This window comes from Eremothecium sinecaudum, chromosome IV (genome assembly GCF_001548555.1).
Source record: "Eremothecium sinecaudum strain ATCC 58844 chromosome IV, complete sequence".
NCBI classification, from domain to species: Eukaryota; Fungi; Ascomycota; class Saccharomycetes; order Saccharomycetales; family Saccharomycetaceae; genus Eremothecium; species Eremothecium sinecaudum.
In genome coordinates this window covers 772,158-796,189 of record NC_030895.1, presented here as the reverse complement: position 1 = coordinate 796,189, position 24,032 = coordinate 772,158, and the positions used below count along the sequence as shown (strand labels likewise).

General features: G+C 41.4%; 12 protein-coding genes across 12 annotated transcripts; 6 read left to right on the top strand and 6 right to left on the bottom strand.

Moving 5' to 3' along the window:
• Nucleotides 1-37: 37 nt before the first annotated feature.
• SOD2 (superoxide dismutase SOD2) lies at nucleotides 38-730 on the top strand (the record flags this gene model as incomplete). Its single annotated transcript, XM_018131830.1, has 1 exon — nucleotides 38-730. The coding sequence occupies one exon, from the start codon at nucleotides 38-40 to the stop codon at nucleotides 728-730; it is 693 nt and encodes a 230-aa protein (XP_017987592.1).
• A 152-nt stretch (nucleotides 731-882) lies between these two features.
• Nucleotides 883-2,085, top strand: RMT2 (protein-arginine N5-methyltransferase; the record flags this gene model as incomplete). The annotated part of the gene is made up of 1 exon (XM_018131831.1): nucleotides 883-2,085. The coding sequence occupies one exon, from the start codon at nucleotides 883-885 to the stop codon at nucleotides 2,083-2,085; it is 1,203 nt and encodes a 400-aa protein (XP_017987591.1).
• Nucleotides 2,086-2,634: 549 nt separating this feature from the next.
• On the top strand, nucleotides 2,635-4,212 carry ERG11 (sterol 14-demethylase; the record flags this gene model as incomplete). The annotated part of the gene is made up of 1 exon (XM_018131832.1): nucleotides 2,635-4,212. The coding sequence occupies one exon, from the start codon at nucleotides 2,635-2,637 to the stop codon at nucleotides 4,210-4,212; it is 1,578 nt and encodes a 525-aa protein (XP_017987590.1).
• A 438-nt stretch (nucleotides 4,213-4,650) lies between these two features.
• On the top strand, nucleotides 4,651-5,976 carry SKS1 (putative serine/threonine protein kinase SKS1; the record flags this gene model as incomplete). The annotated part of the gene is made up of 1 exon (XM_018131833.1): nucleotides 4,651-5,976. The coding sequence occupies one exon, from the start codon at nucleotides 4,651-4,653 to the stop codon at nucleotides 5,974-5,976; it is 1,326 nt and encodes a 441-aa protein (XP_017987589.1).
• A 1-nt stretch (nucleotide 5,977) lies between these two features.
• AW171_hschr42491 (gluconokinase) lies at nucleotides 5,978-6,532 on the bottom strand (the record flags this gene model as incomplete). Its single annotated transcript, XM_018131834.1, has 1 exon — nucleotides 5,978-6,532. One exon carries the CDS (start codon nucleotides 6,530-6,532, stop codon nucleotides 5,978-5,980), a length of 555 nt encoding a protein of 184 aa, XP_017987588.1.
• A 112-nt stretch (nucleotides 6,533-6,644) lies between these two features.
• Nucleotides 6,645-7,862, bottom strand: ERG10 (acetyl-CoA C-acetyltransferase; the record flags this gene model as incomplete). Its single annotated transcript, XM_018131835.1, has 1 exon — nucleotides 6,645-7,862. One exon carries the CDS (start codon nucleotides 7,860-7,862, stop codon nucleotides 6,645-6,647), a length of 1,218 nt encoding a protein of 405 aa, XP_017987587.1.
• Nucleotides 7,863-8,092: 230 nt separating this feature from the next.
• On the top strand, nucleotides 8,093-8,500 carry TRM112 (RNA methylation protein TRM112; the record flags this gene model as incomplete). Its single annotated transcript, XM_018131836.1, has 1 exon — nucleotides 8,093-8,500. One exon carries the CDS (start codon nucleotides 8,093-8,095, stop codon nucleotides 8,498-8,500), a length of 408 nt encoding a protein of 135 aa, XP_017987586.1.
• A 212-nt stretch (nucleotides 8,501-8,712) lies between these two features.
• On the top strand, nucleotides 8,713-11,166 carry FPK1 (serine/threonine protein kinase FPK1; the record flags this gene model as incomplete). Its single annotated transcript, XM_018131837.1, has 1 exon — nucleotides 8,713-11,166. The coding sequence occupies one exon, from the start codon at nucleotides 8,713-8,715 to the stop codon at nucleotides 11,164-11,166; it is 2,454 nt and encodes an 817-aa protein (XP_017987585.1).
• Nucleotides 11,167-11,406: 240 nt separating this feature from the next.
• On the bottom strand, nucleotides 11,407-14,511 carry MSH3 (mismatch repair protein MSH3; the record flags this gene model as incomplete). Its single annotated transcript, XM_018131838.1, has 1 exon — nucleotides 11,407-14,511. The coding sequence occupies one exon, from the start codon at nucleotides 14,509-14,511 to the stop codon at nucleotides 11,407-11,409; it is 3,105 nt and encodes a 1,034-aa protein (XP_017987584.1).
• Nucleotides 14,512-14,793: 282 nt separating this feature from the next.
• UBC1 (E2 ubiquitin-conjugating protein UBC1) lies at nucleotides 14,794-15,429 on the bottom strand (the record flags this gene model as incomplete). The annotated part of the gene is made up of 1 exon (XM_018131839.1): nucleotides 14,794-15,429. The coding sequence occupies one exon, from the start codon at nucleotides 15,427-15,429 to the stop codon at nucleotides 14,794-14,796; it is 636 nt and encodes a 211-aa protein (XP_017987583.1).
• A 201-nt stretch (nucleotides 15,430-15,630) lies between these two features.
• AW171_hschr42485 (CDC50/LEM3 family protein) lies at nucleotides 15,631-16,806 on the bottom strand (the record flags this gene model as incomplete). Its single annotated transcript, XM_018131840.1, has 1 exon — nucleotides 15,631-16,806. The coding sequence occupies one exon, from the start codon at nucleotides 16,804-16,806 to the stop codon at nucleotides 15,631-15,633; it is 1,176 nt and encodes a 391-aa protein (XP_017987582.1).
• Nucleotides 16,807-17,034: 228 nt separating this feature from the next.
• Nucleotides 17,035-23,463, bottom strand: CDC39 (CCR4-NOT core subunit CDC39; the record flags this gene model as incomplete). Its single annotated transcript, XM_018131841.1, has 1 exon — nucleotides 17,035-23,463. One exon carries the CDS (start codon nucleotides 23,461-23,463, stop codon nucleotides 17,035-17,037), a length of 6,429 nt encoding a protein of 2,142 aa, XP_017987581.1.
• Nucleotides 23,464-24,032: the final 569 nt, after the last annotated feature.

Sequence of the window (24,032 nt, the reverse complement as noted above, 5' to 3'; positions counted from 1 at the left end):
ATTTGAAAGTTTTAACTAGAACACAATTATATCAAACATGAACGCTGCTGTCGCTCTTCGCAAGGCTGCTCTTGCAACATCCAAGTCTGGATCTTTTGTAACAATTGCCAAGAGAACTAAAGTTACCTTGCCTGATCTTGACTGGGATTACCATGCTCTAGAACCTCATATCTCCGGTCAGATCAATGAAATTCACCACCAAAAACACCACCAAACCTATGCTACTGGTTTGAACACTGCTATTGACCAATTCAGTGAACTTTCTGTTAAAGTTGGATCAGATGCAAACGCTGCTAGGCAATTGCACGCTTTGCAACAAAACATTAAATTTCACAGCGGAGGATTCCAAAACCACTGCTTGTTCTGGAAGAACTTGGCCCCTACCTCTCAGGGTGGTGGTGAACCACCAACTGGTGCTCTAGCAACCCAAATCAACTCTCAATATGGCTCTTTAGACAAATTGGTGGGATTGACAAACAACAAGTTGGCAGGTATCCAAGGTTCTGGCTGGGTGTTCCTAGTTAAGAACAGCGAAAATGGCCAACTGGATGTTGTCCAAACTGCTAACCAAGATACCGTTACTGGTAATTTGATTCCTTTACTTGCTATTGATGCTTGGGAACATGCTTACTACTTGCAATATCAGAACAAGAAGGTCGATTACTTCAAGGCTATATGGAACGTGATCAACTGGAAAGAAGCTGCACGCCGTTTCGAAGCCGCTAAATAGAAAGATATTTATTTATTTATGTACCCTTACTGTATCCTTTAAACCAATGCTGGAAACATTGTAGCCGGTCGAACCTTGAAAATTTTCGGCCCATAAAGCGGGCGTACCCAATCTCATCGCGTCCAGGACAAAGCCATAGCAAAAGGTCCGTAATGTCGTCTCTCCATCACTTATTAACTTTCCCTGAGCGCCCAATAACATCCGAGGCATATGTACCTGAAGTCACTCGCCTCTTAAAGTCAGGGATCCCTGCAACCTACACCCTGGAGCAGGCGGCAGCTCATGAACAAGGCGATAAAGACGATAGTTTGGATGAAACCTCCAATACTACCCCCCTGCATATTCTTGCAAGGTCTCTGCCGGATGCTGGAACTCTTCAAGACGCTGAGACAGATGTTCTATTAGAATTGATGGATGTTCTTTTCCAATTTGGTGCCGGCTGGAACTTCCTTGACTACGAAAACAAGCACGTAGGCGACCTTCTTCTAGAAAGAGGCTACAAGCAGGGACACAAGTTATACGAGCGCATTGTCGAAGCTGGTGTCAGCGCTGAGTTGCTGCTACGTAAAGTCAACGGCTCGCAAGTCGAGTTTCTGTCTCCAGATGAGGTAATGCAGCCTGAAGACGATGCTACTGAACGGGTCAGTGCACAACCCGCTGAACAACCAGCTGCTGAAGACGCTACCGCTGCTGACCAGCAAACATACCTCAAAACTGAGCTCGAATACACAGATTCGGCGCTGCTTACGAAGGAAAACAGAGACGGTGTGATGATGGATTGGGAAACAGATATCATGAAATTAGCCGCCAAATCACTTGTCAAAAATAGAGACCCACAAGAGGACTGCTCGGTCCTCAATATCGGATTCGGAATGGGCATTATCGACTCGTTCATTCAGGAGCACAAACCTGACCACCATTATATTTGCGAAGCTCATCCTGATGTTTTAGCCAAAATGAAGCAAGATGGTTGGTACGAAAAACCAGGCGTAACGATCCTAGAAGGCCGCTGGCAGGATTCATTGAATAGACTACTGGATGACGGCTCGGTATTCTTTGATGGCATATACTATGACACATTTAGCGAACACTACGAAGATATGCTAGATTTATATGATGTTATTGTTGGGTTAATTAAACCCCAGGGTATTTTCTCATTTTTCAATGGTCTCGGAGCGGATAGACCTATATGCTACGATGTATATCGCCGCATTGTTGAGGTTGACGTCGCAACGTATGGTATGGACTGTAAATACACTGATATCCAGCTAAGTACATTGCCTACGTGGGATGGGATCAAGAGGTCATACTATAACTGCAACTACTACTATCACCCAGAAATAAGCTTTAAGTGACGAACTTAATTGGAAGCTCGGCGGTAATTCACGTGATGGTCCCAGATCAAGCGGATGTCTCGTTTAGATATGCATCATACGATACGGTCTCGTTTATGAAACATCTTGTGGTACGAGCGCGTGAATTTCTATACGACTGGAATGGGCGCTTAACAAAAAAAATATGAACAGGTAGTATGTAATACGAATGGCGCCATGGACTTAAATTAAACGAGTTTAAAACCGCAATCCCCCCGTACAGGGTTATAGCAGCCGAGAGTAATAATTATAGTAGTTTATAGTTTTTAGACTGCTTACTTATATCGATATATTTCATGTTTTAGGAAATTGTGTGCTTTAGATGGAAAACAAGCCGGTGTTATTCACAGCTTCAAAAAATTGTAAAAATTGAACAGCCTGATTATAAAACAACTTGGCATGTTTTCTCGTTTATACTAGTATATAAGAAAGAACTACAACCTTCGAAGAAGATTGATCCAAAAGTATAAACCACCTGGCTGACTTAGATTATAGGCCGTTACTAGATTTTTATCAGAGAATTTCGACTCTATGTCAGAATCTATAGTGCAAAATTTTGCAGCTTATGTGCAAGCTGCAATATATTACTTCCTGGCGTTGCCTTTCACGCAGCAGATATCTATTATTGTTATCATTCCATTCCTTTACTCTCTTGCATGGCAGTTCACGCAATCTTTGCGTAAGGATAGAGTACCTATGGTTCCATACTACGTTCCATGGGTTGGTTCGGCAGTGGCATATGGTACCAGGCCATACGAGTTTTTCGCAGAGTGTCAACAGAAGTACGGTGATGCGTTCTCTTTTATGCTGTTAGGAAAGGTTATGACTGTTTACTTGGGTACTAAAGGCCATGAGTTCATTTTAAATGCCAAGCTTGCGGATGTTTCTGCAGAAGCAGCTTATACAAAGCTTACCACTCCAGTTTTTGGTGAAGGTGTGATCTACGATTGTCCTAACTCCAGACTGATGGAGCAAAAGAAGTTTTGTAAAAACGCTCTTTCTGTCGAGGCTTTTAGAAAATACGTTCCGATTGTTGAGGAAGAGGTCAGGAACTATTTAAACACTTCTAAACACTTGCAGCTCGAGTCAAAGGACGAGGGTGATATCGATGTTATGGAAACGCAGCCTGAGATGACTATTTTTACCGCTTCTCGTACTTTGCTCGGGGAAGAGTTGAGAGCTAAGTTGAACACCAGTTTTGCCCACTTATATGCCGACCTGGACAAAGGGTTTACACCTTTGAACTTTGTATTCTCTTACCTGCCTTTGGATAACTTCCGTAAGAGGGACAATGCTCAAAAAATCATTTCTTCTACATACTTGGAACTGATCACTAAAAGACGGAAGTCCAACGATATTCAAGATCGTGACTTGATAGATGCCCTTCTAAAGTCTTCTACCTACAAGGATGGTGTCCGGATGACCGACAAAGAGATTGCTCATCTGTTGATCGGTGTGCTTATGGGTGGTCAGCACACCTCCGCCGCAACCTCAGCCTGGATGATGCTCCATCTCGCGGAAAGACCAGATCTACAGCAAGAGCTTTATGAAGAACAAATGCGTGTTCTAGAAGGCGGCAAAAAAGAACTCACCTACGACTTGCTACAAGAAATGCCCTTATGCAACCAAGTTATCAAGGAAACCCTAAGGATGCACCATCCTTTGCATTCCTTGTTCCGTGAGGTAACAAACGATATGCCCGTCCCAAATACCCAATATATTGTTCCAAAGGGCCACTACGTTTTGGCTTCGCCAGGTTTCTCCCAGCTCTCCGACGAATATTTCCCCAACGCTAAGGAATTCAACCCTCACAGATGGGAGTCCGAATCTACCCCCGTTGCTGACGGAGCACAGGTTGACTACGGTTTTGGTGCTATCTCTAAAGGAGTTTCCTCCCCCTACTTACCCTTCGGTGGTGGAAGACATAGATGTATTGGTGAAGGATTCGCCTACATGCAGCTGGGCACAATTCTATCTGTATTAGTAAGAACAATGACTTGGAGCCTCCCACCACACATGAAGGCTATTCCAAAGCCTGACTTCGCATCGATGGTTACCCTCCCCAAACCACCAGCATGTATACACTGGGAAAAGCGGGTCAGCCACTGATATTCTCGACGCGAGATTTGCTCTATTAAATAACAATGTATCCACGTGATCCAGTTGTGGTTTTATTTATAAATTAAGGTACTTGTACCCTTATGCCAATACTCCACACGTATGTTTACAATAAATGTATTGTCTGGTTATGTTTTTTTCTTTTCTAAATTGACGCATGTTTAACGTCATTAGCAGTAAGTCCTCTCGCCACGTTATTTTGGATCCCAACGTTTTACATCAAACTTTACCCCATCAGTGGGGTGATTTGGCTGTTTTTTCTGTCACTTGACGGGAAAAAAGGAACGTTCTGGCTAATGATCGCACGAGGTTTATTTAAGACATGGTGCCATTTTAATAAGGTAGGGTGATTCCCAGTACATATATAATACAGCACTTTTCTATATCAACTGGCTAGCTTTTCAGTTGGCGGCTAAATAGTGTGCAAGAATGTTAGCTAATGTACAAATAAATAATTTTAAAATAACAGGTCAGGTTGGTTCAGGTTCATACGGGTTAGTTTTTCATGCTGTGGACATGATAACGGATGGTGAGTTTGCAATTAAGGCAGTTATGAAGCAATCCGGTGAGCAAGACCGCGCGCTAAACTCGACTTCGCGGGGCGACGTAAAGCGGTCGGCTATATTGCAAACTCAGCTTTACCACTTTTTCAAATCGTTCCAAAACAAGGTTTACCTGCCTAGTATAGATATGGATTCAATTCGGCGGCTAAGTAAGAAAGAACTTGCACATGCGCCACACTATCAAGAACTGGCAATGCACCTCACAGTGAATTCGCATAGCAATATTGTTACGATTCATCAAATTTTGGAATCAAGTCTGGCTACATTTATCGTCATGGATTATTACCCTAATGACATGTTTACGTCCATTGTGAATGCCCGGCATTTTGCTGGAAATGGACTGCTAATCAAGAAAGTTTTTCTCCAGCTGTGCAGTGCACTTCTGCATTGTCACCGCAATGGTGTTTATCACTGCGATATAAAGCCCGAAAATATCCTTTTTGACGCGAACGATAACGTCTATATCTGTGACTTTGGGTTATCAACCACAAGTGCCGAGCTTCCCGGAAATGTTTGTGTTGGATCTTCTTATTACATGGCGCCTGAACGCATGACGAACAATGGTGCGGAGTACTCGCCAACTGAATCGGGCGATATTTGGTCACTAGGGATAATCCTAATAAATCTGGTCTGTATCCGCAATCCATGGATGAAGGCGGACAGGACTCGCGATAGCACTTTCAGGTATTTTGTTCAGGACCCGCGCATTCTTCTACAGATTCTTCCGTTATCTGAAGACCTCTTTTCAATTGTTTGCTCTGTGTTACATCTCGATCCGCTGCGTCGAATTTCGTTACCGGCACTCATGGAGTCGATTGCCAACTGTGAAAGTTTTACAACTGAGGGCCCTCTAGCGCACGTAGACTGTCTTTCTGTTGAGCAATATACACGCTTCCTCGAGGGCGATCTGGGCTATAAGGTGCGCTACGCGGTCAACAATTACTATATGGAAGATGACTACGAGGATAGAGAACAGGACCTCTCCTACTATACATACGATGGGGATATAGAAGTAGATATATTTGCTGATGAAGATGACATTGGGAATGAAAACAATTCCCAATGCTTCTACGGTAGCACTACGCCTGAGAGCTCCCTAGCTGGCTGGTATTCTCGTCAAAAACTCCCTGCCACTTTCGCTGCCAGGCTGCAGCTCATAAATTATAGTACGTCATACACCACTTGTTTATAGATTAATGTATGGACTGGTCCATTTTATTTAAGGCATCTACTATTCTGTCAATAACTTTTTCAACATTTCCGTCCCCGCAGGGAACCGCCGTACACCATGATTCGTCAGATTGAGGCAGCTCCAACGTTTCGTACTGAGAGGCAATCAAATCAGCACCCATAAAATGACCCCGGCGTTCACGCACACGGCGCTCCGCAACCTCTCGAGGCAGATCCAAAAATACAAATATAGTACGCCCATTCCCAACACAGGCACTTAAGTACTGACGGTAGCTACGCTTGAGAGACGAGCACGTGACCACGACTCTACCATCTTTCGGTTTAGCGGCAGCAATTGAAGCGGCAGCAACATCACGTAACCAGTCCCAACGATCATCGTCACTTAGCGGCTTTCCTGCAGCCATTTTGGCTATATTGGAGGCGGGGTGCAAGGAGTCACCCTCAACGAATGGCACGTTTAACCTCGCAGCCAGGCGCATTGCTACTGTAGATTTACCAGCGCCAGATACTCCTGCAATAAATATGACAGTTACCTCGCATTGATGTTTTTCAGTCATTTGCTATACGGCTGTGTAGTTATTGAATCGGTAGGAGGTCCGGAGTAAATGTTACTACTATATACCGAGGCGGTCTTCGTGTAGTATGACCTTCTAAAGCTCGAGAACGTTATTACATAAGGGAAGCGCGATTAGATTCGCTTAATCTTTCTAGCACAATAGAAGAGGCTCCACCACCACCGTTGCAGATAGCTGCAACACCGATGCGACCGCCTTCTTGGGTTAGGACGGATATCAAGGTGGTGATAATTCTTGCACCAGAGCAACCTAGAGGGTGACCCAATGCAACGGCACCACCGTAAACGTTGACCTTGGATTGGTCAATTCCAAGAATCTTAGCATTCGCAATGCCGACAACTGAGAAAGCTTCGTTGAACTCAAAAAACTCAACAGAGTTGATGTCTTCAATCCCAGCGTGCTTTAGAGCCTTTGGCACTGCCAAAGATGGAGCCCACGTGAAATCAGCTGGCTTATGAGCTGCCTCACCCCACCCCTTAATTACGGCCAATGGGGTCAAGTTGAGCTCCTTGAGCTTGCTCTCAGAAACTAGAACAACAGCAGCACCGCCATCGTTGAGCGGAGATGAGTTAGGAGCAGTGATGGAACCGTTTTCCTTCTTGAAAACGGTTTTGGCAGCCCTCAACTTGTCGGGGTTGAAACGACCGACTTCCTCGTCATGTGACACAACAACATCAGGCTTGCCACGTACACCTTTGACTGTGATTGGGGCAATTTCGGAGAACTTACCCTCGGCTTGGGCCTTCTGAGCTTTCTGGTATGACGCAATTGCGAAGTTGTCCTGCTCTTCTCTGCTAATACTAAAGTCCGAAGCGCACTTTTCACCGTGTACTCCCATCAATTCACCGTCAAATGGGTCCGTCAAACCATCCTTTTGGACACCGTCAATCAACTTAGCGTCTCCATAGCGCGCACCGGCACGGGCACATGGAATATAGTAAGGAGCATTGGTCATAGACTCAGCACCACCGGCAACAACAATGTCGGCAGTTCCACACTTAATGGATTGCGCGCCAATAATAACAGCCTTCATACCAGAAGCACAGACCTTGTTCACGGTTGTAGCAACAATCTTGTCGGAAAGCCCGGCACGAAGAGCCACTTGTCTTGCTGGAGCCTGACCAATGTTAGCAGAAATAACATTACCAAATACGATCTCCTCCACGGCAGAAGCGTCAACCTGTGGGATCTGCGATAACGCAGCTTTCACAGCATGAGCACCGAGGTCCACATAAGTTAGAGAGGCAAGGGAACCTTGGAATGAACCCATGGGGGTTCTGGCAGCGGCGACAATATACACGTTATCAGACATTTTGAATGCTAGTTTCAGCGGTGTGAGTGGCATGTGGGGAGCATCCTAGTCGTTTAGCGGAATTTTTTTGTACGCTCGCTTAGCATTCGATTGTTACCCGGTTATTGGTTTGGTTACCCGGATACTTCGTATGTCGTTTACCTGTTTGGTGTTACCCGGCTTTGAAGTTGGTAGATGAGATGAGATGAAAGCTCTTACTACTACAACCACATTGCACACACCAAGCTAGCATGAAGTTCCTCACCACCAACTTCCTCAAGTGCGCCGTCCCGGCGTGTGACTCCAGTAATGACAACTTTCCACTCCACTACATTGGCGAAAAGTGCCAGCTACAACAAGACGAATCGCTGGAATTCAATGCACAGTTCCTGCTCCGTATCCTAGACCGCGTCGATTGGAACGCCGTTGTGGCGGTAGCTCATGACCTAGGTAATTCTTCTCTACCAGCTGCGAAACCAGAATTACCTAGGGAGCCCGAACAGCTGTCCGAAGAACAAATGGTGATTCTGCGTGACCTCCACACTTTATTTGTTCAAACCAGCATTGCCGAAGGTGAGATGCAGTGTAGAAACTGCGGACAAATTTATTATATAAAGAACAGCATTCCAAATCTCTTGTTGCCTCCACATCTAGCCTGATGCATAAAGGGACCAGGAGTAGTATATTTAGAAGCTTTGTGTATTAAATATTAAACATGTGCGGAATAGTGAAGTCACGTGACACGGGAGGTCGTTGCTTTCTGTCAGGTTCCCTGCTGTAAGCTCGCTCTCTTCATTTTACGACCGTAAACGCACGCAAATTACTTGAAAAGGTAGGTTAAACGACGAAACTATTGTCTAGATGGCCAAGGATGGACTCATCTGATGCTTCGAATTCATTGCAATGTCAAATACTGAGTGAAGATCGCAATGTTTCTCCCCAAAGAGCTGACAGACAGAGAAGCTTGTCATTGTCAAGGTTGATTCCCCGCTCTCTAAGAAGACCGGCAGCTGCTATTGGTATTGGTAAGAGCACTCATGAGGAATATACAGGTAATGAAACAGGGACAGATGAATATGGAAAGGTAGCATTGGATAATAATGTTGTTAAGGAAGAGCGGGAATTACGTGATCAGGATGCTGCAGAAGGTGGTGAGGGATTTCCGTCACCAGTGCAAAAGGATGGGACTAGGTTAGCGTCAAGGATCAAAACCATGTTTAGGGGATGTCGTGATGTGAGTGTGGAAGCTGGTGGCAGTGAGGTGACGGAGGATAATTCATATGCGACGGATCAATTTGCAACCCGTTTGAGGTCCCCATTAACACCAGTGCAGTCTAGTTCGGAAATGGCTAATTCTTGCTCTAGAGCTCTTATTCCTCCACGGGCTGACAATGACCAGTTGCTGAGGTCTAGTTCAGCGAATTCGCAAGGAACCCAGATGTCTGGAAGTGTTTCCGCTAGCACTTTGAATGTTCCAAAGACGAGGTCTGCTAGGACGAATACAGTGCGGGGAGCAAACCCTTACTTCGCTTATCAGGGTCTTCCTCCACATGCAGTTACATTGGCCCCATCAGATGGTACTCCTGCTTCCCCAGATCTTGTACCTCCGGTCGCCAATTCTCTACATACCGGTGCGAAAGAATGTAACAATGCAAGCAACGCTTCATTGAATAATATCAAAGAAAATGAGGAAGTTAGAACTTTTAATAAAAATGCACCTTTGGACTGTAGAGGGCCCGTCGCAGATAACGCTGACGCTATGGAATTGGGACGTTCATCTGTTTCTCCGGTGAACTCCTTTGGATTGAGGCGTGTTGCATCTCAACCTAATGACTTAGGAAAAAAGGAATCGACGCCGTCATCATATGAATCTAGCGATGAACAAGTACACCATTCTGCCCCTGTAAATCCGCGAATCAAGATTCTCTCTGGAGCGGAGGAAAGTAATATCCCTTTGCCTCCTTACGAGTCAAATACGGGGACGGAAGTTCAACAACATACGCAGCCAAAACGATCACAAAGACTAAGGGCCAAATCATTTGGCAACAAATTTCAAGAGGTGGTTGTGGGACCCCAATCATTTGAGAAAATTAGGCTTTTAGGCCAGGGAGACGTTGGTAAGGTATATTTGGTGAGAGAGAAGAAGTCCGATAGATTATATGCATTGAAGATTTTTGGTAAAGCAGAGATGATAAAAAGGAAGAAAATTAAGAGGATTCTTGCTGAGCAAGAGATTTTGGCTACGAGTAACCACCCCTTCATAGTTACTTTATACCATTCATTTCAAACCGAGGACTATCTGTACCTATGTATGGAATACTGTATGGGCGGTGAATTTTTTAGGGCCTTACAAACCAGAAAGACGAAATGCATATCAGAGGATGACGCCAGTTTTTATGCCAGTGAAGTGACTGCCGCGCTTGAATATTTGCATCTCATGGGTTTTATTTACCGTGACTTGAAACCTGAAAATATCCTATTGCATCAATCTGGTCATATAATGCTTTCGGACTTTGACTTGTCGGTCCAAGCTAAGGGTACTAAGAATCCGCAAGTGAAAGGTAACGCTCAATCCTCGCTTTTGGATACGAAGATATGTTCGGATGGGTTTAGAACTAATTCCTTTGTTGGAACCGAGGAATATATTGCACCAGAGGTTATCAGGGGAAATGGACATACAGCTGCTGTCGATTGGTGGACCTTAGGAATCCTAATTTACGAGATGTTGTTCGGTTTTACACCATTTAAAGGCGATAGCACGAATCAGACTTTTACCAACATATTAAAAAATGATGTGGTATTCCCAAACAATAATGAAATATCCCGTTCTTGCAAGGATTTAATTAAAAAACTACTTATCAAAAGTGAGCCTAAAAGATTGGGCTCAAAATTTGGAGCAAGTGATATCAAGAAGCACCAGTTTTTCAAAAGCGTGCAGTGGTCATTACTAAGAAACCAAGAGCCTCCTTTGATTCCTGTTTTGACTGAAGATGGTTATGATTTTGCGAAACTATCACATAAAAAAGATCCAAAAGTTAACAAACCAGAGTCGGTGACTCGTATAACTAAACATACTGAGGTTACTAAAATTCAACCATTAAATTCCATGGAAGAACAAGAGCGCATAATGTTTGAAGAAAAAGTTGAACGTGATGATGTAGTGTCAGATAATGACCCCTTCCATGATTTTAACTCAATGAGTCTCATGACATTGGATAATAATTCGATGATTTATGGAGACAATAACTCGTATGGAAGAATAACATACACGCCTAACCAAAACAGGTCGCGGAGTAACAGTCATAGGAGCTTTTTTAAGCGGTGATTTAGAATTATGTGGGTAATTGGTGCTGATAGACAACCGATAATTGTTTTACTATGATTTCATGAATGAAAAAGGCAGCAGTTGTTGAAAGTTTATCTACATACTCTTGCATTACAGTTTATATAGTACGGCAGTTATTTAGGTAAAAAATTGTCCAATGCATATGTGGCTCGTCCCATATGACCATTGCGTTTAAATTCATTGTAGTGGCTTGTGTGCAGGAAGGTTATGATGATTACTCTAGTTGTCTAACATAGCCATTAAATCCTGAATTAAGTTCTGTCTAGTACTTTTAGGCGTCTCGTTTTGCAGTAGCTTCTTTACAGTATTTAATACAGCAATGCTATCTTCAAGCTCTGATTCCCTTTTCATGACTTCAGAGATTTTGTGAGCATCATTAATTATTTGAGGTGGAACATTGGCAAGTTTGGCAACATTTAAGCCGTAAGAGTCATGAGCTTGGCCTTTTTTCAGTTTATAAAGGAATATAACGCTTGGCCAATTCTCGTTGGGTCTCCTTTCTTCAATATAGGACATATGGTAATTACCCAGAATTTTTGACCTAACTCTTCCTAGAGATGGATAATGCGTTATAAACAGCACGAGAGGACAGTCGGCTTCCAATTGGATAAAATATGTCAAGATTGAATGCGATAAACTAATACCATCATGTGTGCCAGTACCTCTGCCTACTTCATCTAACAACAGTAATGATGAAGGGGTACAAGCTTTCAGTATTTGCAACATTTCAGTCATTTCGATCTTGAAGGTTGATTCTCCACGTAGTAAGTTATCATATGCACCAATTCGGGTGAATATTTGATCGAATATTGCAAATTCCGCGTATTCGCATGGCACGTAACAACCTATCTGTGCCATTAACACTAGGAGTGCAACTTGTCGAATATATGACGATTTCCCGCCCATATTTGGCCCAGTAATTATCATTACTTTGTTTCCATCCTGAGATAAAGATATATCGTTAGGAACATAATTAACGTCTAAGGATTCAATTATAGGGTTTCTACCATTCTTAACCTTTATGAGTTGCTTTTGGTCACTGAATATTGGCCTCACGTAATTGACGTTAAAGGACACTGCAGCAAGTGATAAAATGCAATCATAAGTCGCTAGGTGTTTTATGGCAGATTTTAATTCAACATATTGATGTTTAATCCTCTCCAAGAAATTTGTGTACTGTTCTTCTGCTATATTTTTCAATAAATCTTTGTGATATTTGAGTTTGTCGACCAACTTCGTAATTGTTGGAGTTCTAAATCTGCTGACCATCTTTGTACAGCTGATCTTAACCCAGTCCGAAGGTACCGTTTTAAGCTGAGTATTTCTTATTTCTACCAAATAATCTATTTCATCTTTAAAATTCAACATGGGTCTTTTTAAAACGCTTCTAATTTCTTTTAGTTCTTCGTGTAACTCTTCAATTACAGAGTCAATATCCCTTCTTTTTGAAATAATAGGCTCTGCATCGTCATATAAATTTAGGTTGAAGTATTCTACAATTGCTTTCTCTGCATCTTTCTTTTCTAATGCAGCATCAACATTTATCATTGACAATAACTTCGGGATCGGAAACGATTGCCAGTAAGCATTAAGTTCGCTGAAAATCTTGGTCAATAGCTCTGAGTTTCTCCTGATCGGACCATCAGATGCTAATACATTTTCCTCAATAAATTTTTGATGAGATTTGAATAAGCCTGCAATTCTGGAGAACTGTTTTAAAAAAAGGTAAACTTCCCTCCTTGATGTTCGGCCATAAGCTATTCTATTCAGGATACGCTCTAGGTCCTGACTATCACGCAATAAGTTATTAAGCGATTCAATAAATATTTTGTCAACTTCATTTGCTATGCATTGGACAGCATCCAGTCTAGCGTTTATTTCGTCGATGTTCACCAACGGTTGAGAGATCCATTTCTTTAAGCATCTGTACCCAAATAATGTCCTCGTATGATCTAAAGTCCACAGCAAAGAGCCTTTTATATTTCCATCGGTACTGTTTTCAAATAAATCGAGATTCTTAACAGTATTCGCAGAGAGCGTCATGTGGGTTAGTGAATTAAATGATTGGTAACGCTCCGGAAGGTCAAGTAGTTTTTCATTCTTGAACCCCGCCAGATATTTCCTGACAAGCATTAGTGATTCAAATAAACGTCCAGTAATTTCTATATTACTATGCTGTGTTTTAAAGGAAGTTTTATAATCTTCGTCTGGTTCCTCCTGATAAAACCGAACATTTGGGTTTGCATTCATGAAGGCCTGAGATATCTTCGGATCCAATTCCTTGTTTGTGATAACTTCACTGGGATTTAGGTATACTATCCTTGTATCTAGAGCATCATTGGTATATTTTTCATCTTTAAACTCATCAATAATCACCTCACCACTATTTAAATTTACGCTTACCATCGAATACTTTGTCGCATTCGATTGCACTTCGTACACCAACCCCCATACAGAGGTTGAGTCTCCAAGTATATGCCTTTCAGTGGAGTCAAATACCTCGTTAATCCCATATGTAGATCTCGTGAACACGTTCGTGACTTCTCGAGAAAAGATAGAGCCTGAACTTCCAGCCGATTTCCGGATTGCGAAAGTCTCCGTCTGTTCCACAATTCCAACCTTTAAATTGTGATGCATTAGTCGCCTTAGATGCACCTCCAATCTCATATCTGGAATGGTACAGTATGCAAATTTCTTAAATTTAGCGTCATTAGGATTTGTCTCGCCAATTGTCAGTTTACCTGGTACCAGCTTGATTTGCAGAATTTGGCTCACGATAACAGCGTCTTCAGCAAAAAACTTGTATTTATATCCAACCCGTACCGCCAAAATCTTGTCCATATTCTGCAGTTTCAACTGCTTGAATTGCTGGTCCAATTCTGTCAACTTATTCTTAGTTGACTTACTATTTGTCGATTTAGAAGTCTGCTCATCTACTTCCTCTTCCTCTTCTTCTGGACCCGGCGAGCCACTAAAACGTGCATTTAGTATAGAGTCAAGTCTAGCTGCAAAATTGCCCTTCTTACTTTCTTCATCACCTTCCAGCTTCTGTTTCTTGCTGAATTTGTATTTCGATAGCCCGTCGGAATGAGGCCGTCTTTTATTTAAACCTAAACTATCAACAGTATGGCCACAAGAACTATCATCATCAATAGAGGCGGCAGCAGTTGTATTTTCGCGTCCTGTATCCTTATCATCTTTAACCAACAAGCTGTCATCAGAATCTAATAAATCCACCAGCTCAGCTTCCTCTTCAGGTGTCCGTTTTCCACCATTTGTAACAGAACGCTTAAAGAATTTACTAATAGTCGGTTGTTTCAACATATGTAGATCATGTATACCAAATAATCAGCTAGGAGAGTAAATTGACCCAAGAACTGTCTCTTCTGCGTTTTAGTAATGCTTAAGTTCCTGTTCATGAAGTTACTAAATAGTGCAAAATTAATCTACTCACGTGAACGAATAGACCAATTACTGAAACAATGCTAAACAAAGTTATATCCTATTATTAAGGCCTACTTACCGGTGACGGCTACATAATGTATATAGCTTCCCGAGTAGAAGCAACACTTAAAACTTTAAACTTTACCTTACGTATAACAACCTTTACTTCAATAATTCTTCTAGAATGATGTTGGCCTTCTCATTATCACCTGCATCCATGGATTTAATCCCTAATCTTCTAAGAACCTCAACAATTTTATCTTTTTCAAATCCCTGGTTCATCAAATTATCGACCAAGCTCTTATCAATACCGTAAAGTTGCGCTTCCTCGTCATTGCTACCCTCCCCGCATGCGTAAGTCCGAGTCCATACAGCAGCAGTCCTATCGAAAGACTCCCTGTCACTAATAAAGTGTTTTGCTACTTCAGCGTCTTGCGGGTCATTTGGTTCAGGGGACTGTAGTAAAGCTTGGAGTGAAATTAACGATGTCTTCAATGTAAGAACCGGAGACCATGAATTCTTTAAAATATCTAAGCATATAGCTCCTGTCACAGAAGAAATATTTGGATGATAAACCTTAGTATCAAATTGCATCTTAGGTGGTTTAAATGGGTATTCCAATGGGACTTGGATATCAACAATAAATTTCCCACCATCGTAAGGGGTTCCAGGTGGTCCTAAAAACGATCCTTTTAAGTGATGAATATCTGATTCATTAACAAAATTTAATGAGACATTGGCGTCAGGGTCATCCTTAACCGACTCGATTTCCTTCATTAGTCTCTTAGCTCTCGACATTGTGATTTTAGTCGCTAAATTTTGTATAATTAAGTTGAATCACCCTATGTTGCTTGTTATTTAGCTAACTTACGAAGATTTGTGTGATGGACTGGCTTTTTTCTAGCTCACCTTATGGTGATATTATGTAATCATGGACTAATTTCGCACAACTTCTGCTATATGTTGCGCTAGTGTGCATTCTATCCAAAGCTATTAGTTCTACAGCATCTCCCGGAGCTGATTATTTATTGGTGGCTCTGTTGAAGGTTCTTGGTGTTTGTCGAAATTGAGGTAAGCATGGTCACCGAGTTTTCGTGGCTGAATAATGAGCTTGGCCAAGAAAATGAAGCCGAAAAAGAGCGATATGCCAGCTACTAGGAGGTAGGCGATACCCAGTGACAAGTTACGCGTGCCCACTATGTTATTTGTCGTGATTACAAGCGATTTTGTTCCTCCGAAGATGTTCACAGGGTAGTTCATGCCGATGTCGAAATTGTATGTGCCGGATTGGAGATGATCTTGGTCATTCTTCAGGGCCAGTTTGTAGAAGGTGGGGAGACCTGCCGTGCGCATCCACACCTGAAACTCCTCCCAGGTTGAGAGGTCTGGAAGGTTAGAATCGGTATAGCCATCTGGGTAGCGACTGGTCCAGCTTGGTGGGGGGACTATATCTGAGACATTGTAAGTTGTTTTCTTGTAGCGACCGCGGTCTCTTTTCCATGAAATTTCCTTATTGGAGAGCTCGTAGTCGGGTGTTTCACCCTGTCCCTGGAGGCGCTGGCTGAAAGTGTCGTTAAACATCGAATTTGCGATGAGCCCACAGGGGTATATAACCTTGTCGTCGCGCTCAGATAGGGGCTTGCAGCTCGCCGATAGATCTTCTCGACGCACTGCTTCACCAGTCAGCTGGCGCAGATCATAGGACTGGACGTATTTCCGGTGGTTTTGGTAAAAGTTCGTTAGTTTGTAGTAAACATATACAGGACCAGAAATGGTTTCAGGTACAGTAAACGAAATCTGGCATATAGAATTGCCTAAATCATCTGTGGTATGGCGCCATTTTGGAGTATCTTCTGTTCTGCCCTTAAAGTGGTAACTCAGCCATTTCGATGGTATGGCTGAGAACTCGTCGCTCGCTATCCTGTCACATTCACTATAGTTAACTACAATATCCTGAACATTATTTGAACTTAGTATCAATCCAATTCCTATTGGAGCAAATACCGCACTTAGAACAACCAGTAGTGGCAAGATACTCTGAGGTGATAGTATAGGTTGCCATGCTTTTAACCTCTGCTGCCTAAAAGCAGTATTTGGGGGACGTTTTGACTTCTGTATACCATTTATTGAATCCGTATCTGCAGAACTAGCTCTAGCAGTATTTCTGGGCAACATTAAAGGCTAATGAAGACGGGTTATAGACTAGATCACTGTTATATGCTAGTAATTCTAGATGGAAGTGCTGCCAAGCCTTCACCATTTTCTATGTTAAGAAATGTTGTACCGGGTAAGTAAACTAGAAAGGCTTTTTTAAGAAAACACGTACAAGATAAGATTATATCCGTAGTAACGTTTGTATTACGTTCAACATATTTATTAATTTACATTTCTATAGATGATATATCAGGTTTTTTGCGTCAAGGGTGAATCTTGGACAGTAGTATTAGTGTCTATACTTGGATTGACCAGATACTTAGAGAGGTTTTGGAAAATAAGTCGCATTTCTGGCGTCTCTTTGATAAATGGCAGCTCTAAAAATTGGATATCTGTATTTCTTAATAAACCCACGAAGGTAACAACAACACCCCAACAGTGAGGTTTACTTGTAATCATTCTTTCTAGTAGAGCTCTAGTTATTATTTCCTGTACCTCCAGGATGCTGTCACCCCATTGATCAGAAACAAACATGTTATTCAATGCGAAATTGAACCAGTGTGTGTGGGCGTTAGGGTAACGCAGTTGATTGACCATGGCCTGTATTATGTGGAATTTCACTTCTACGGAGCCTTCGTTAATTAAGCCAGATAATAAGTTGTAGTAGGAGGACTTGGTGCTGAAGACCGCGTTGAAGCTTGTTTTTTGTCTTTCTTGGGCGGCCTCTATACCGACATGCAGAACGATAGCGTTTACGAGCCTTATATCTATGGAGTTCATGTCATAACCAATACCTGATTCCTTCTCGTACTCAGATCTGTATATCCCAGTGGAAATTGTTCTTATCAACGAAGAGGAGGGTATTCTCAAATAACCGTCTACAGGCTTCTTCAATGTTTTCAAATCTTGCACAGGGTCGTAGAAGACCTTTGGAGGTGTCTCACAGGCTTCAAGTTCTTTCATATTGAGGTCAGCGCGGTAGGGGTCTGTAACCAACATTTTCTTAGGGAACGCAGATAAAATAATATTGCGCAGTTGGATACATGAAGCTGGCAAGTGGTTGATCAACTCGTAGTGATTTTCGACCAAAAACTCGGGGACATCGTTAGCAATCGCAAGGAAGATACGGAGAGTTCCCTTGTAAACAACGGAAACAGCATCAGAGGTATCTTCCTTTTTGATGTACTGTGATAAGAACTTCAATAAATCAGATAATAATAACACAGCGTTGTGCCAGCCGGCATTGTTGGGTAGTCTTAAGATTGCGGGTAAGAACATTCTGTGTGAAATTAATGTGATCCACGCAAATGCAAAACCTGGGAATGCAATCAATTGATAGCTATGCAAATAGGAAGCAAGGATGTTGTAAAACTCACTATCAAACTCAAGTAGCTCGCGCCTTGATGTGTCGTTCTTCACCTTGACAAAGTTATGGCCACGTAAGGTCTGCCATTCGCATAACAGACTAGAGAAAAACCTGAAGTATGGTCTCTCATTAAAGGATAGGTAGTTCACTTCATGATCTTTAGCAAGTACTAATGTAACAGTAGAAAAAATCAAGTTTAGGTAGTGTACTCTGTTGCTATCACGGAAATCTTGTAAGTGTAATAACTTCACAATCAATTTACTCAACGCGTCAACAGCAGTAAATACCTCTCCGGTAGGATCACTTTCCTTGAAGGAACTAACCGCCAATTCGAGAGAAGCTTTAACAAATTCAATTGTTTTGTCACTGGAATTAATTACTCCAGCATCCATTAGCTGCTTGACAAATACATTGGCAACCACACTATCACTGTTGACTCGCTGCAGAAGCTTAACCCATTCAGTAAATACTAACCAGATTCTTTCCTTTCGAGTGGCTCTGGTATTCTTTGGAACAGGCAAAATCTTGGAATTTGTGAATTCCTTGAAACACTCCTTGGTTTCCTCTGTATTGTAGAGTCTTAGATATTCAAGTGTGCAAACAAAGTCCAAACGCATTAGTAGCGGCTGCTCTGAAAGCGTGGTGTCCCTAATCAAATCCATAGCAAATTTAACAGCTCCTTCCATGGAATTCTTTATCGCTGTCACCAAGACAACATCAAGCTCAGCGATATCAATTAAACCGACTTCAATTAAAGAGCGAATAACAGGAACATTGAACTTCCTTGGATCTAATGCGTATACCAGCCACCAAACAACGTCCTTTCTTGCAACTATGGACAACGCACATAATTTCTCAAGTAATAATGAGAGAACTTCCCTGCATAATACACTTTCGCTTGTGCCAAACAAACTATTTACAACAGCTTGCGAGACCTTTAAGGCTAGTTGATCTTTTTGGGAACTCCTGGCAATAAAAGTTAAAATCTGATATATCGTCTCCTTGATCGCATTATCTATTCCTAGGTCCGAAAGCTTCTTTTCAGCATTCTCTTTAATATTCAGCACCAATCTATCCATGAATTGGACCAATACCTTTTGGTTTTGTTCTAATTCGCTTTGAATAGTGTTAACAGGCTGCTGGATTGGAACTTGATGTGAGACCGGTTGCGGTTGTTGCGGAACATTAACATCGTTTTGGAATTGACCTTGATTTTGTTGCAATTGTTGAAGCATGATCTGTTTCTGTTGTTGCAACAATTGACTGCTGCTACCCTGCTGTTGGTTAGGCAATGAGTGCAAAGCAATTAAAGGTTGAACTGGTTCAGGTATAACATTTAGTTTAGCAAATTCTTCATAGATATGAAATTGCTGTGGAGTAATACCAGTAGTTTTTAAACCTAATGGCTCAGGCAAATTTAACGCATAATTGTTAGCATTCAATGCCAAGAACGGCTGATCTGATCTTCTCTCCTTGTGGTAACGACGGATTGCAATAGCTTGCATTAGTTGTTCACCTATATCCTGTGTTACTTTGTCCATGGCCGCCTTTTCGATAGGAGCTAAGGCGCTATTAATATTATCATCAATAGCCATATTCAATTCGTCTAATGGGGAATGATTCATATTCATGCTAACAAGATTGGGGGTAAGAGCTTGTGTATGGTTACGAATGTTTTCCTTTAGTAACTCAATGCAGGTTGCATGTGCAAGACTCTGAGCCAATTTCCTGACCATTCCAATAGCAGCAGTATTTAGCTTTAATTCGTCAACTTCGGTCGCGAAATCCTTCAACATGATGCTAATAGTAGTTATAACTGCTATACTAGAAGACTTCTCAACAACTGGAACAAGTATCTCACGAATAGCCTTTGACATTGCCATTATGAAAAGTAATTTCAAATCTGGATGAGTGACAAAGGCGGACTGACCAACCAAGTTATTGAACACTCCCTCGCTGTCCATTGGGGCTTGTTCACTATGCATGTTTAGTCCATTAGACATAACACGTTGTTGCTGAGGTTGTTGAGGCTGCTGTTGCTGTTGTTGCTGCTGTTGTTGTTGTTGCTGCTGCTGTTGCTGTTGTTGTTGTTGTTGTTGTTGTTGTTGCTGTTGTTGCTGCTGCTGCTGTTGCTGCTGTTGTTGTTGTTGCTGCTGCTGTTGCTGTTGTTGTTGTTGTTGTTGTTGCTGCTGTTGTTGCTGTTGTTGCTGTTGTTGTTGCTGCTGCTGCTGCTGTCTGTGCAACAATGCCATCTGTTGCTCGTAGGTTTGCATAGAAAGCAGCTGCTGTTGTTGCTCAGCTTGCTGCTGTTCCAAGGTCATCGTTCGTAAGTTTCCAACTAAATATTCACATACATCTGGGATGTCCATAATGTTACTGGCCTCTAGATCCGTTAACTTTAACCCTAAGGCTTTAAATAGTACTTCCACTTCAAAAGTCAAACTTAACTTCCAGTTTGCTTTCTCATTTAATTCTAAAAGCAAGCTTAAAATACCGACAGTCCATGGACAAGGAGGCTTGAATACCTTAGAACCGGATGCCTGTTGAAGAACCTTAGTGACAAACGGGACCACCACATCGAGTCTTTCATTCTTGTGGGCATCCAACAATAATGCCCTAAATGCAATGTTGCGGTGCTTGATGGGTTTGTCTACGGCTAAAGTGATATGACCAAGCCACGAACCCAAGTTCCTGAGGAAATTCTTATCATTAGAAGATAGATCCTTTGTAGACAATAGCAAGTATAACTGTTTGTAGGTAGCCTTCAACATATACTTATGCAATAAATCAGATCCCAAAGCCTCCAGCAGGTTGGAATACAACAGGTGGTAATTTGGCTCAGTCTTGGCCCTCTGGTTTACTAAATAATTAGAAAACCATGAGTAGTATTTATCCTCTAAAAGTGCTTTTAATTCTGGGATCTTTCCCTTGAAGTTATCCATGGTGGTATTATTTAAGACAAATAACACCTTCTCAGTTACCTCTCTTGGTGGGTTCTTTTGAGGAACAGTGGAATTGATCTCGTTGACATTAAAGTAGTTAAGTGTGATCATGTCTGGAGCGGGTTGCAAGCTTCCATATCCACCAATTGATTGCTTAGACTTTGATGCAGATTCCACTAAGATTTGGAATATTTGAGGTTGTGTCTTTAAGCTTGGATTTTCATCAATTAGAGATTTACAGAAATCTGGAAACTCATGTAATCGGATCCTTGATGCATACAACGCTTGTACAGAAAACTTGAACATCTTAGACTCGGAGCCCTCTTTTGCGAAATCAGCAATGATTTTAAAGGCAACATCTAAAACAAAACCACGTAATAAATCGAACAAAATCATAGATCCAAATAAAACAGAGGTAGTTGCTAGAGCTTCCAACGGATACTCCTTAAAAAATTTGGTTTCTGCAATAACAGCATGGGTTATACAAGCAAACGTATCTTGATCTCGTGGACTGTCACTGTCCCTCAAGTTTCTGAGAATGTCTACGATATCCTTAATTTGCATCTCCTTGTTGTACATTTTTTGTAAATAAGTTTGCATCTCCTTTTCCACATCGGTTGGAATCGGTACTAAATCGCCGTTTGCCAAAATAGCCTGGTCATGGCCATGACCAAAGTTTATTAATCTCGGGAAAGTGTTTAGAAGCTTGTATTGTACATCATTCAAACGAATTCTGGTATCCTTCGGTAAGGAGTGACTGTCTAATAATGTGACCATAAAGTACAAAGCTGGTAAGTCGTACACCCTGGACGACCTGTATGGGGTATTATGATCATCCATAGTTGATTGCAGTTCGAGGAAATCTATCATTGCATTAATTGATTCCGGGGTAGTTTTAGATTTAACAAAATCTTCAAACCCTGTCCAGCCGACCTTCCTCGCACTAGGGGTAACTTTCAAAGCTTCCTTAAATGGTATAGCTTTTATAAAGTCTTCCAATTTTTTTTCTTCATAGAGAATTTGTACAAAGTTTGCCAACGGTAATGACTCCTTGTTAATTATTATCCTACCAACTTCGATTATCTTAGTAATTGAAATTTTGTTCACGAGTTCATTAAATACCATTAATGACTTTTCAAAAACTTGAACCGCAAATGTTACCAAAAGTTCCCCTATTATTGCCTTCTTTTCAACCATTAAACTGAAATGCTTGCTTTCAGAAACTAGCGTTAGTGCTAGGTATTCTGGAACTAAATTATAGTCATCAAAAAAGCAGTCATGGAACAGCTGGAACATTGGGCTGGAACCAAATTCTTCCCTTAATAAAAAGAGTTCAATATCCAACTTTGCGACCGACAATAGGTACAGCAAAGAATTCTTGGAGTTGGGAATTACATTAGAAACTTTTTTCATATCTTGGACTTGTAACAAATCAATGCACCCTTGCTGCGGACTCCATTGATGTAACAAAATCGCCAAGTTAAGCTTAAAATGCAAATTCCAATCGCAGGTGAAAAACTGATCTATCAGGGGACCCTTATTCAAAATACTAAATGTTGAACTTAGGGAGGCCAAAGTTGGGGCAATCGCTTTGTTCAGAAAATATTTTGTAGATACCAAATTGAAGACCCGATTCCAATCTATTGCAGAAGGGGGCACCTTCGAAAGTGCATTATTGACTTGCATACCTCTTTGTGTGGCCTCATGAACATTAATGGGTGTAAACCAACTATTTGTTGGAGACTGAAGTTCTTGCGATCCTGGAGATAATATCTCCGACAAAATTAACGCAACAAAGTCATTCAAACTTTCTCCTTCAAGCGACTTCAATAAACTGGATAGATTCTCCTCCATCATTTGTGGAGACTCTTTTAAGATAAACTGCTGTAGAATGTGAGTGGTATTCATTTGTAACTGTCTGATCTCTTTTAACTTCGAAATATATTCTTGCGGTTCTAGCCTTTCAAGTACCGCTTTATCCTTAACAGGGTCTAAAATACCTAGTAGTTCTTCCTTAGATAGGTATAACTGACTTAAAAATGATTCCTCAAATATATAAGACCTCAATAACTCTGTTGTCTCCGAGCTCTTGTCTACAAGACTCTGAAACTCGCTGTATAAAAGCCTGTGTGTGGGAATGTTCAGATCAAGCTGCTTGTTCCCCTTAATGTACTGTGAAGTTAATGTCAATAACTTTTTCAAATATTTGATATAAACAAGCGGAGAAGACTTGGTTAATATTAAATTAATGTGGTTTTTTAACTCTTGATAGTTAGAGTCGTTCAATAATGCGATGTAAACGCTAATCTGTGCAATAATTGACTGTGCAGCTCTTTTTTCTTCTTCTGAATCCAAGTGCGGATTTAGCATGAAATGTTATTAATACTGTGAACAAGTAAATAGTTAGTTTCTCTGATTTAGTAAAGAATAGATAAGATTCCTTAATGTCTTTTACAAAGAATAAAAAGACTTAGGAGAAGAGAATAAAAATCTTTTCTTTCAGTTATGAACATACCAGTTATCGTATCAGTCAAACTTGCCTGACTTTACACTTGTTATGTTTATAGTTAGGGAAGTAATGGTTATTTTCATTAAATCGACCATTGGTCAACATTCTACATATCGCATGAATTCTTTGCCACCTGGATCGGTAAAGGGAGGGTAACCCTATCTCAATTTTAATTTATGTAAGTCAGTATATTTAAGAATATCTGTAAAGCTGATACTTGAAGATGGGTTAGTGGTTTTCCTTGGCATTAGATGAGCTTCTGATACTCGTGAAGTTTTGTGAGAGCTTTTGGGTTTGTTTAGTGCGCATTGATCTGTGTAAATCTGTAGGTGTAGTCAACTTAGAGTATTTTTAATCGGTTACAGATGAATTAGAGAACTGAAGGTTTAGCACGGCTATGATCCTACTCTGGTCCTGCTAGTGTTAGAGG